This window comes from Schistocerca piceifrons, chromosome 1 (assembly GCF_021461385.2).
Source record: "Schistocerca piceifrons isolate TAMUIC-IGC-003096 chromosome 1, iqSchPice1.1, whole genome shotgun sequence".
In the NCBI taxonomy this organism is placed as follows: Eukaryota; Metazoa; Arthropoda; class Insecta; order Orthoptera; family Acrididae; genus Schistocerca; species Schistocerca piceifrons.
The window spans coordinates 762,076,488-762,089,846 of record NC_060138.1 but is presented as its reverse complement, the minus strand read 5'-3'; the positions used below and the strand labels follow the sequence as shown (position 1 = coordinate 762,089,846).

Below are 13,359 nucleotides of genomic sequence, written 5' to 3'. Positions count from 1 at the left end.
AAAAGTAATACAAACGTCTCAAAAATGAGATCGACAGGAAGTGCCATATGGCTAAGCAGGGATGGCTAGAGAGCAAATGTAAGGTTGTAGAGGCATATATCACTAGGGGTGAGGTAGATACTGCCTACAGGAAAATTAAAGAGACCTTTGGAGAAAAGAGAACCACTTGCATGAATATCAAGAGCCCAGATGGAAAACCAGTTCTAATCAAACAAAGGAAAGCATAAAGGTTGAAGCAGTACATAGAGGGTCTATAAGGGCGATGTACTAGAGGGCAATATTACGGAAATGGAAGACGACGAAGATGAAATGGGAGATATGACACTGGGTGATGAGACGAGGTACTGGCGGAATTGAAAGCTGTGAAGACGGGGCGTGAGTCGTGCTTGGGTAGCCCGGTAGTAGAGTACTTGCCCGCGAAAGGCAAAGGTCACGAGTTCGAGTCTCGGTCCGGCACACAGTTTTAATCTGCCAGGAAGTTTCACTGCGTGATGAGTTTGACAGAGCACTGAAAGACCCTAGTCGAAACAAGGCCCCGGGAGTAGACAACATTCTATTAGAACTACTGATAGCCTTGGGAGAGCCAGTCCTGGCAAAACTGTACCATCTGGTGAGCAAGATGTGTGAGACATGAGAAATACCCTCACACTTCAAGAAGAATATAATTATTCCAATCCCAAAGAAAGCTGGTGTTGACAAGTGTGAAAATTACCAAACTATCAGCTTAATAAGTCACGGCTGCAAAATACTGACACGAATTCTTTACAGACGAATGGAAAAACTGGTAGAAGCCGACCTTGGGGAAGACCAGTTTGGATTCCGTAGAAATGTTGGAACACGAGAGGCAGTACTGACGTATCTTACAAGATAGATTAAGGAAAGGCAAACCTACGTTTCAACATTTGTAGACTTAGAGAAATCTTTTGACAATGTTGACTGGAATACTCTCTTTCAAATTCTGAAGGTATTAGGGGTCAAATACCGGGAACGAAAGGCTATTTACAATTTGTACAGAAATCAGATGGCAGTTATAAGAGTCGAGGGACATGAAAGGGAAGCAGTGGTTGGGAAGGGAGTGAGACAGGGCTGTAGCCTGGCCCCGATGTTACTCAATCTGTATATTGAGCAAGCACAGAAGGAAATAAAGGAAAAATTTGCAGTAGGAATTAAAATCCATGCAGAAGAAATAAAAACTGTGAGGTTTGCCGACATTGTAATTCTGTCAGACACAGCAAGGGACCTGCAAGAGCAGTTGAGTGGAGTGGACAGTGTCTCGAAAGGAGGATATAAGATGAACGTCAACAAAAGCAATACCAGGATAATGGAACGTAGTCAGGTGATGCTGGGGGAATTAGATTAGGAAATGAGACGCTTAAAGCAGTAAACGAGTTTTGCTATTTGGGGAGCAAAATAACTGATGATGGTCGAAGTAGAGAGGATATAAAATGTAGACTGGCAATGACAAGGAAAGCGTTTCTGTAGAAGAGAAATTTGTTAACATCGAGTATAAATTTAAGTGTCAGGAAGTCGTTTCTGAAAGTATTTGTATGGATCGTAGCCATGTATGGAAGTGAAACATGGATGATAACTAGTTTGGACAAGAAGAGAATAGAAGCTTTTGAAATGTGATGCTACAGAAGAATGCTGAAGATTAGATGGGTAGATCACATAACTGATGAGGAGGTATTGGATAGGATTGGGGAGAAGAGAAGATTGTGGCACAACTTGACTAGAGGAAGGGATCGGTTGGTAGGACATGTTCTAAGGCATCAAGGGATCACCAGTTTAGTATTGGAGGGCAGCGCGGAGGATAAAAATCGTAGAGGGAGACCAAGAGATGAATACACTAAGCAGATTCAAAAGGATGTAGGTTGCAGTAGGTACTTGGAGATGAAGCAATTTGCACAGGATAGGATACCATGGAGAACTGCATCAAACGAGTCTATGGACTGAAGACCACAACACCAAAACACGAGTACACGTTCAAACTCAGCTAGTGATCCGCCTCCAATGACTCAAAAAATTTTCCGTTGGAGAACCTCACCAGCAAAGGTTTTTCAAATACTCCTGTTTCCGTTCGCACAGTCTGCAAGGTTAGATTTCATGAGTAAGGATGCAAAGGAAACAATACTTACGAAAACGTGCGGTCTTAGACGGCTGAAAGGATCTTATGTATTAGTTTTTAAAAGTATGGAACTAATACTGTATTCTTATCGTGATAAAATCTGCCTTCATAGATGAGGTTCATAACGCATGCACATACAGTGGCCTGACTTGGAAACAGCTGGTTCGAATCCTGCTCGTAGAAGAAATTTTCACCGTCAGTATTTGACCAACTAGCGGAAGAGAGGCGGGGGCGCACAGTTCCTAATAAGCAGGCCCCGCACCAACGTTCTGAGTTAAAATTGAAGCATCTCTTAAATGTTTCGTGATGTGACAATACGTGAGTGTTGAGTCTAGGTCCCTCAGATGGTTCCCTTAGTGTTGTGATTCTTGAGTTTCTCCCGGCGTATTTGATAATCAAAATATCCACGGGTATGCTGCCGGTCTATAGTGTCCAACGGGCACAATATTTCGGCGATCAAACATGTCGCCATCATCAGGTGAACTGACGGACTGAGCTCATGTGAACGTGCCGGCACGGAGATCCGTACGCTATGGCTGCTCAGAGGGAACTGGGTTCGGTCGCGGCGGCGGCCGATTTAAATACCCTCCGCCCGCGGCGCGCTCCCTCCGCCGTCCGCGCCCAGCGCCACCGTCGCGCGGTGGAACAGATTGCGACGGCGTCTGAGATGACGTCGGTGTGATGGCTCTGTCCGCCGTGGTCGTCACAACTATACGTCTGGTAGCGAATTTGTACATGGAGAACTTCGAGGAGGAAGCCCTGTCGTCATCCGTATGGAAACCTACTTGCTTTTTCCGTTACGTGGACGACACGTTCGTCATCTGGCCACATGGTATGGATAAACTCCTTGACTTCCTTACACATCTAAACTCCGTACACCCCAACATCAAATTCACTATGGAGACTGAAACGGAGGGTAAATTACCTTTCCTTGACGTCTTGGTCAAGAGAAGGGCTGACGGCACCCTAGGTCATGGGGTGTATCGGAAGGCTACGCACACTGATCTGTATTTGCACGCAGACAGCTGCCACCACCCTTCACAGAGGAATGGGGTACTTAAAACTTTAGTACATAGGGCGCGCACTATCTCTGACGCAGAGAGTCTACCCCAGGAATTGGAACATCTGAGAACTGTATTTCGAAAAAATGGGTACTCAGAGTGGCAGATTCAACGTGCTCTCCGCCCAACCACTGCAGCACAACCTGTTGAGATGGATGAAGTCACGAGGGAGGAGGTAGGCACTGCATTTATTCCATACACAGGCGCACTCTCGGGGAAAATCGTCCGCATTCTGAAGAAACACCGGGTCGGAACTGTGTTTTGTCCTCCAAATAAAACTCGTGCACTGGTGGGGAGCGCCAAAGATGACCTCGGTTTGAGGAAGGCCGGCGTGTACCAGATTCCGTGTCAATGTGGCAAGTCGTATATTGGTCAGACGATGCGTACCGTCGAGGATCGATGCCGTGAACACCAGAGGCACACTCGACTGATGTATCCGAGCAAGTCGGCGGTCGCTGAACATTGTTTGTCGGAAAATCACGCCATGGAGTATGACCGCACGAGGATTCTGGTACAGACGTCGAGATACTGGGACAGCGTTGTTAGAGAGGCCATCGAAATTCGCACCAATGACGACCTCATAAACCGTGACTGTGGCTATAATCTTAGCAAGGCTTGGGAACCAGCGATCGGGTTAATCAAGAGTAAATCGAGCAGACGTATAGTTGTGACGACCACGGCGGACAGAGCCATCACACCGACGTCATCTCAGACGCCGTCGCAATCTGTTCCACCGCGCGACCGTGGCGCTGGGCGCGGACGGCGGAGGGAGCGCGCCGCGGGCGGAGGGTATTTAAATCGGCCGCCGCCGCGACCGAACCCAGTTCCCTCTGAGCAGCCATAGCGTACGGATCTCCGTGCCGGCACGTTCACAGGAGCTCAGTCCGTCAGTTCACCTGATGATGGCGACATGTTTGATCGCCGAAATATTGTGCCCGTTGGACACTATAGACCGGCAGCATACCCGTGGATATTTTGATTCCCTTAGTGTTATTCGAAAGAGGTTTGATATGGGCCAGAGCACGATTCACGCTCTCCCCCTTGAGACTGCACATCCCGGAAATGGTGACGAGAAACAGACGTGGCCATGTGTGCGCGTCCTGTTATGACGTTCGGATCTGGAGCGGCAGAGCTGGGCGCGTGTTTTGACAGCTGAGGAGGCGGGCCAGTCGAGCCATGCGGGACACAGTAGCCGCACTAGTCACTCGGTGTCATCAGTAGATGACGACATCCTTCGAGGCAGTCACTGGCAGACGTTTAGGGTAAGAGAATTTTAGACTGCAAGTCAGGTAGACGCCGGTTCTGGCCGCGTGATTGGAAGCGTTAAACATGGAAGGGTAACCGCCATAGCCGACCTGACTGGCCAGAATAAATATCAGATAAGACTAAATGTATCAGAAACTAAATCCATCTGGTGACAGGTAAGCCAGTAACATGGTTACGAAGACAAAATTAATATCACTGCGTGAGAGAAAACGCACATTCGATACGAAATGTAATTTTTAAGTTATTTAATATTTATGTACAAATGATATTTAAAAATTAATATCTCTGTAAGTGAATGTTACAAACTAAATATCTAAGGGCAGGTCTCTTTGATCGCTATTGAACTGCCATAACAATTTTTTGTAAATATTACCTACGTTGAATTACAGGCCGGAATCTACATTCCGTGAATAGAAACTCAAAGTTTCACGCAAATAACCTCTGAAACATTGGAAGCAGCGGCAGCATTACTAAGTAGAAATAAGTAGGGATGTATAAGTGTAATTAGTTTAATTATTTATGTTTATTGGTAATATTACAACGCAAAGTAGCGTTTACGTGGACAAAATTATCATTGGTGATTAAACTATTTAAGGGTATTTAGAGCATTAAAAAATTTTTTTACATTTTGGGATTTTTATCTCATTACAAAATTCGTAATTTTCCGAATAAAATGATATATATGTATATTTATCAGTTATAAACCAACATGGGAATTATTTTAATTTATTTCTTTAAATATAATCTACACCGGTTGAAAATGTTAAAATGTTTACGTACATTACTTCAAAATGTATTGGTAGCACTGTCAAAAAGCCGGCCAGTGTGGCCAAGCGGTTCTAATCCTTTCAGTCTGTAACCGCGCGACCGCTACGGTCGCAGGTTCGAATCCTGCCTCGGGCATGGATGTGTGTGATGTCCTTAGGTTAGTTAGGTTTAAGTTGTTCTAAGTTCTAGGGGACTGATGACTTGTTAAGTCCCATAGTGCTCAGAGCCATTTGAACTGTCAAAAACAGTATTCTATCGTTTCATATTATAAACACTAGTTGTATGTCGAAGTGCTAAGTGACGAATAAATTGGTAAATCTCTCAAAAAGTAAAGTATGACGCCAAAACGAAGTGTTTTTAAGAAACGTGGGTTTCATGGTAATAGCTTTTTGAATAAAGAGAAACATTGTGTTCAACATGTGTTGTGTGAAGTTACAGACAATGAAATATAGGCAAACTCGTCAGTATCTGGAGATACAGCCATTAGTGCTTCGAAGGTTAAAATAAAATGTTGTCATACACAGTTTTCTCAAAACTAAAAAGATGTAAATATTATGTTAGGTTATATTATGATAAATTTACACGCCTTAACAAGGGTTTTAGGTGAATTTGTGTGGTGTAAAATGTGTGGAGAGCCAGTTAGTTTACATGAAGACAGTGAGGTATCAAACGGACTAGCCAGGGAAATTACCATTAATTGTGCCAGTTGTAAATATACTCATTCATTGTGGAATTCTGATAAGTGTAAAGATAATTATTATGAAATAAATGTCAGGTAGTTTTATGCATTGAGAGCTACTGGCAAAGGACACACTGCAGCACAAACAATGTGTGCCGTGATGAATATGCCACGCCTACCTCGTAAAATCGACAACTATGCAGCATTTGTTGGAGCTGTTGTGGAATCTGTTGTATGTAAGTCAATGAAGGGCACTGCAAACGAAGCTGTTGAAATAAATGATGATATCACTGACATGCCAGTAGCTTTTGATGGCACTTGGCAGAAGCGCGGCTACAGTCCTAAGAATTCTTTTGCAACAGTGACCAGTGTGGATACTGGTAATAGATTTCCAGATGTTAACCAAACGTTCTTGTAAGTGTAAATCAGGGAATGAATTTATAGTTTTAAGTATCTTTCGGAAGTCGAAAGTGTGCTTGCTTATCTCGCGTCAATGTGAGGGTTTGAACAGTGGTGGTCACTTTCGCGCGGAGCTCGCTCAAGGAGGTGCTTTTTACATTCGCACATGAATGGGGTTGCCATATGGAACAGCATGAACGTAGGTGCGGCAGTAGGTCGTCTCAAGATTGAATAGGAATACATCTAGGTATTTGGTCGAGGACTTGTGATTTTCCTGTGTGTCGACAGTGAACACACTGAAATGTTTTCAATTTGGGGACTTATAAAATTTCGCATCAGAGGAACCTGTTGCAGTGTGGGTTTTCGATATGCATATGTGTCGATGGCGAATACTCTAAAATATTTTCAAGATGTGGACTCTGACTATCTCGGGTTAGATGGTCTAGTCTGAACTTCAAAAAACCTTTCGGCAGTTATTTTGAGAGTGATCTGCACTCGGAATTTCGTTAGTTCGCAATTAAGGAACTTTAGGCTTGTGCTAAAGAAAGTAATCATTTTTTGTGAATTTTCGGAAGTTTATGCGAACGTGTGATAGCGTTCAGTTTATTTAACCCCTCGCAGAAACCGTTACTGCCGGCCGCGGTGGCCGTGCGGTTCTAGGCACTCCAGTCCGGAGCCGCGCTGCTGCTACGGTCGCAGGTTCGAATCCTGCCTTCGGGCATGGATGTGTGTGATGTCCTTAGGTTAGTTAGTTTTAAGTAGTTCTAAGTTCTAGGGGACTGATGACCACAGCAGTTGAGTCCCATAGTGCTCAGAGCCAAACCGTTACTATTTCAGCATCGAACGTTTATTGATTGTGATAAATGACACTTTATTTTCCACATGAACACAGTTTGTTACAATTTGAATCGCTGTGAGTAGTGAACATTATTTCACTGCAAATTCCTGTCTAAATGTTTTGAACTTGTGACGGTATTTCTTTAGGGTCAATGAGACAGGTGCATTGGTTGATCCGTGGGCTGTAACACAGCCAACAGTTAAGAAATCGAACCACGCATTACGGAGGCCTTATCGCCAGTGGTTTTCTTAATTTACAATGTAGTATTTGTACTGATGTGGGGGTTCACGAGTCCTGAATGAACTATTATTTGACGGAAGCGACATGTTGTATCATCTCTATTCGCTATTTGGTAACCATTTAACCTTAAAGTTGCATATGTCGGTCTCGTCCGGGGAGCACCAGAGAGAATATTTGTTATTAATTTATCTCTCTCATTGCTCCCAACTCTCGTCACCATACAACGCAAACACGATACTAATGTACACAACTGGCCATTAAAATTTCTACACCACGAAGATGACGTGCTACCGACAGGAAGAAGATGCTGTGACATGCAAATGATTAGCTTTTCAGAGCATTCACACAAGGTTGGCGCTGGTGGCGACATCTACAACATGCTCACATGAGGAAAGTTTCCAACCGATTTCCAATACAGAAACAGCAGTTGACCGGCGTTGCATGAAGGAACGTTGTTGTGATGCCTCGTGTAAGGAGAAGAAATGCGTACCATCACGTTTCCGACTTTAATAAAGGTCGGATTGTAGCCTATCGCGATTGCACTTTATCGTATCGCGACACTGCTGCTCGCGTTGATCGAAATCCAATGACTATTAGCAGAATATGGGATCGGTGGGTTCTGGAGGGTAATACGGAACGCCGTAGTGGATCCCAACGGCCTCGTATCACTAGCAGTCGAGATGACAGGCATTTTATCCGCATGGGTGTAACGGATCGTGCAGCCACGTCTCGATCCCTGAGTCAACAAATGGGGACGTTTGCAAGACGACAACCATCTGCACGAACAGCTCGACGACGTTTGCAGCAGCATGGACTATCAGCTCGGAGACCATGGCTGCGGTTACCTGTGACGCTGCATCACAGACAGGAGCGCCTGTTATGGTGTACTCAACGACGAACCTGGGTGCATGAATGGCAAAACGTCATTTTTTCGGATGAATCCAGGTTCTGTTTACAGCATCATGATGGTCGCATCCGTGTTTGGCGACATCGCGGTGAATGCGCATTGGAAACGTGTATTCGTCATCGCCATACTAGCGTATCACCCGGTGTGATGGTATGGGGTGCCATTGGTTACACGTCTCTGTCACCTGTTGTTCGCATTGACGGCACTTTGAACAGTGGACGTTACATTTCAGATGTGTTACTACCCGTGGCTCTACCCTTCATTCGATCCCTGCGAAACCGTACATTTCAGCAGGCTAATGCACGACCGCATGTTGCAGGTCCTGTACGGGTCTTTCTGCACACAGAAAATGTTCGACTGCTGCCCTGGCCAGCACATTCTCCAGATCTCTCACCAATTCAAAACGTCTGGTCAATGGTGGCCGACAACAGGCTCGTTACAATACGCCAGTCACCCACTACTCTTGATGAAGTGTGGTATCATGTTGAAGCTGCATGGGGAGCTGTACCTGTACACGCCATCCAAGCTCTGTTTGACTCAATGCCCAGGCGTATCAAGGCCTTTATTACGGCCAGAAGTGGTTGTTCTGGGTACTGACTTCTCAGGATCTATGCACCCAAATTGCGTGAAAATGTAATCACATGTCAGTTGTAGTATAATATATATGTCCAATGAATACCCGTTTATCATCTGCATTTCTTCTTGGTGTAGCAATTTTAATGGCCAGTTGTGTACAATCTAGTGTTCGTACTGACGCACTTGGGGGTTCACGAGTCACTGAATGAAATATTATTTGATGGAAGCGACATGTTGTAGCTTCTGTATTCGCTATTCGTTAATCATTTAACCTTCAAGTTGCATATATTGGTCTCATCCGGGGAACAGCAGAGAGAACATTTGTCAATAATTTATCTATCTCGTTGAACCCGTCTCTCATCACCATACAACATAAACACTATACTAATATATAAACGAGTGCACTACAGTCACCTAAATTCAACAGATACACGAATCATGACTGAGGAGTTCCATGACACCCAAAAGAAAGAAAACCTGGTTGCACACATTGCTTAGTAGATCCCAGCCGACAGCGCTATATGCGCCCACCCTGATGTACCGGCAGCCTGTACTGACTGCGGCACGCGCTGTTTGGTGTGCAGGGCCAGAACGACGTGGGCCACGTGCTGTACCAGCCCGTGCTGCAGCCGGACGGGCAGCTGGTGGCCGTGCTGGAGATGTGGCGCTCACTGCCGGGGCTCGCCTTCCACGAGGAGGACGAGGAGATCGCCTCCAGCTACCTGGTCTGGGGCGGCATCGCGCTCCACTACGCACAGCTCTACCTCTCCATGAACAAGCAGCGCAAGCTCAACGACTTCCTGCTCGCCGTCGTCAAGTGAGTACTGTCATCTCCTCTTGCTTTCACCTACATCTACATCTACATCTTCATATACAAGGTGAAAAGTATTTAAACCGACAAACTCTTGGAGGTTGTAGGGGACATCAAAACAAATATCTTTCCCTAATGTCATTTTTTCCTATGAGGCGTATTTAGAGGAAAATTTCTCTGCCGGCAAATTAATTAAACCAACAAACACTTTTCCATTTGTTTATGACCATGAGACAACATATTAACAAAACCCAATTTCAATTACAGTAGATTTTCAAAAATGCCTCCATTGACACATAAACAAAGGTTACACTGTCGGATCATGTTCTGTGACACGGGCAAAAACCCCTGGAGTATCCTGAATTGTTCCTGCTGCTGCTACTATCCGGACAACCAGATCCTCTTCTGATTCAACAGCAGTTGCTAAACAAGGTTGCGCATCTCTCCCCACACAAAAAAGTCCAGAGGGGACATATCTGGGGATCGAGCAGGCCGTGGTTCAGGACCGTCTCTGCCAACCCATGTGTCTGGGAACCTTGATCCAGGAATCGACGCACACGGTGACTGAAATGTGCTGGCACCCTGTCATGTTGGAACCACACGCGTTGTCTTGTAGGGAGTGGAAGTTCTTCCAGCAATTCTGGCAATGCTGTGGCGAGAAAATTGTAATAGCGCCTGCCATTTAATGGCCTAGGTAGCAGATACGGCCCAATTAAACAGTCCCCAACAACACCGACCCACATATTAACGAAGAACAGCACTTAATGAGCACTAGTAACTGTGGCATGTGGGTTATCCTCACTTCAAACATGCGAACTGCGCATGTTGAAGACTCCATCACGCCCGAACGTTGCTTCATCGGTAAACAACACAGAGGATGGAAATGTAGGCTGCATTTCACACTGTTCTAGGTACCACTGTGAAAACTGTGCTCTGGGTGGATAATCAGCTGGTTCCATGTTGTGGACACGCTGTAAGTGAAATGGAAGTAACAATTGCTCTCAAAGGACTGTTCTTACATTCGTCTGATTCGTCCCCATGTTACATGCAATTGCACGAGTGCTGATTGAAGGCTCCCACTCCACATGCTGCAAGACAGCTTCCTCAAATTGTAGCGTTATTACCGTGCGTCGGCGTCCCTGTCCAGGTAATCTGTTAAATGACCCGGTCTCACGCAGACGTTGGTACACAGCAGCAAAGGTCGTATGATGCGGGATACGGCGATTAGGATATTGTTGCTGATAAACCCGCTGTGTAGCTCGTCCATTTCTAGGCGCTCAGTCCGGAACTGCGCGACTGCTACGGTCGCAGGTTCGAATCCTGCCTCGGCCATGGAGGTGTGTGATGTCCTTAGGTTAGTTAGGTTTAAGTAGTTCTAAGTTCTAGGGGACTGATGACCACAGATGTTAAGTCCCATAGTGCTCAGAGCCATTTGAACCATTTTTGAGCTCGTCCATTGTGGTACGCTACATAGTACGCACCAACCATATCGGTGTACTCACTCCAGGTGTACCACTCCGTTAGTAAACAGAGACAATGCACTGCTACACTGGTGGACAGTAGTTGCCTACAACTGAAGAGCGTAATACGCCCTCTAACAACTCAAGAGCGTAATACGGCCTCCACCGGTTTAAATAATCCTCATAGGAAAAAATTACATTAGGGAAAAATATTTGTTTTGATGCCCCCTACAACCTCCCAGAGTTTGTCGGTTTAAATACTTTTCACCCTGTATACTCCGCTAGCCCCCATGCGGTGTGTGACGGAGGGCGCAATTCGCGCCTAAGTCATATTTCCCCCCCCCCCCCCCCCCCTCCTGTTCCATTTGCGGATCGCACGAGGGAAAAACGACTGTCTGAACGCCTCAGTACGAGCTCTAATTTCCCTTATCTTTGAATGGTGATCATTGCGCGATTTGAAAGCTGGTGGTAATAATATATGCTCTACATCCACGGTGACCGAGCGAGGTGGCGCAGTGGTTAGACGCTGGACTCGCATTCGGGATACGGTTCAATCCCGCCTCCGGCCATCCTGATTTAGGTTTTCCGTGATTTCCCTAAATCGCTTTAGGCAAATGCCGTGCCGGCCGCGGTGGTCTCGCGGTTCTAGGCGCTTCAGTCCGGAACCGCGCGACTGCTACGGTCGCAGGTTCGAATCCTGCCTCGGGCATGGATGTGTGTGATGTCCTTAGGTTAGTTAGGTCTAAGTAGTTCTAAGTTCTAGGGGACTGATGACCACAGCTGCTAAGTCCCATAGCGCTCAGAGCCAGAGCCAGCAAATGTCGTGATCGTTCCTTTGACAGGGCACGGCCGACTTTCTTCCCTAATCCGATTAGACCGATGACCTCGCTGTCTAGTCTCATTCCCCAAACAACCCAACCACATCTTCGGTGAAGATCGGATTTCGTAATTTAGTGAAGAACCCCTTCCGGTATGCGCGTCGTCTATCTGCAAGTGTATTCCACTTCGAACTTTCTGTGAGATTTGTAACGCTCTCGCGATGGCTAAATGTACCAGTCACGAATCTTGCTGCATTTCTTTGGACCTTCTCGATCTCTTGAATGAGATACTTGACGGATGTTACCGCTTCCAAAGACTGATCATTTAGTTTGTACTCGTACATTAATGGGGTGTTTCGCCTTGTCTTACGCAGTAGGTTACACTTACTAATATTGAGAGATAACTGCCAGTCATTACACCAAGCACTTAATTTCTGCAAATCCTCATTGATTTGTTCACAACTTTCGTGTGATACTACTTTCCTGTAGACTGCAGCATCATCGCAAACAATCTAATGCCACTGCCAATACCATCAACCAGATCGTTTATCTTTTTAGAGCAAGCGAAAGCGCGCAACTGAGTCGAACGCCTTTCGAAAGTCGAGAAATATGGCATCAACCTGGGAGCCGGTATCTAGAGCCGGTTCTATATATTGCACAAAAAGGGCCAGATGTGTCTCGCATAACTGCTGTTTCCTAAAACCGTGCTCGTTTCTGCAGATGAGCTTCTCAGAGTCTACAAAGGTCATTCAGAAACACTGAATAATATCCCTAACTGTATAGGTCCTCGTCAAGCAATCTGTGCACCACTTATACGGACAAGTAAACCTAGTCAAGGGATACACTTCAATTTGATTGGCTTTGAATACGTTGAAACAAAAGGTCTATTTTACAACACCCTACAACGGTGTACCTAGATTTGTCGAAAAAGATTTTTTTCTGTTTCCCCTTCTCCCTCTCCAATATTCTGTTTCTCAGTTCGACATGTGACTACTAGCAAAACGTATATCATCGTTAATATCAAATTGAATTGTATATGATGAAGTGGTATTCCAGAGACGCTTTTGTCAGAAATAAGCTGGAAATTTCTCTGTGTCACTATATGCTCACCCGATACCTGTCCGCTTCAATGGCAGTTCTCATGTTGGGTTGGTTACTAATTCTTGCCACGACACGTATATGTATTCTTTTAATTTCATGAAATATGGGTGGGGTTGGGTTATTTGTCGTAAGAGACCAAACTGCGAGGTCATCGGTCTCGTCGGATCAGGGAAGGACGGAGAAGGGAATCAGCCGTGCCCTTTCAGACGAACCATCCCGGTATTCGCCCGAAGCGATATAGGGAAATCACGAAAAACCTAAATCAGGATGGCCGGACGCGGGATTGAACCGCCGTCCTCCCGAATGCGAG

The 13,359-nt window shown here is 45.6% G+C and overlaps 1 protein-coding gene across 1 annotated transcript in view; it reads left to right on the top strand.

Annotated features, from left to right (window-relative positions):
* Positions 1-13,359, top strand: part of LOC124795848 (probable 3',5'-cyclic phosphodiesterase pde-5) — a 762,693-nt gene that overhangs the window by 625,786 nt on the left and 123,548 nt on the right. Inside the window, exon 7 of the mRNA XM_047259933.1 lies at positions 9,444-9,676. Coding sequence (XP_047115889.1) covers positions 9,444-9,676 — 233 coding nt within the window. The remainder of the gene's footprint in view (positions 1-9,443; positions 9,677-13,359) is intronic.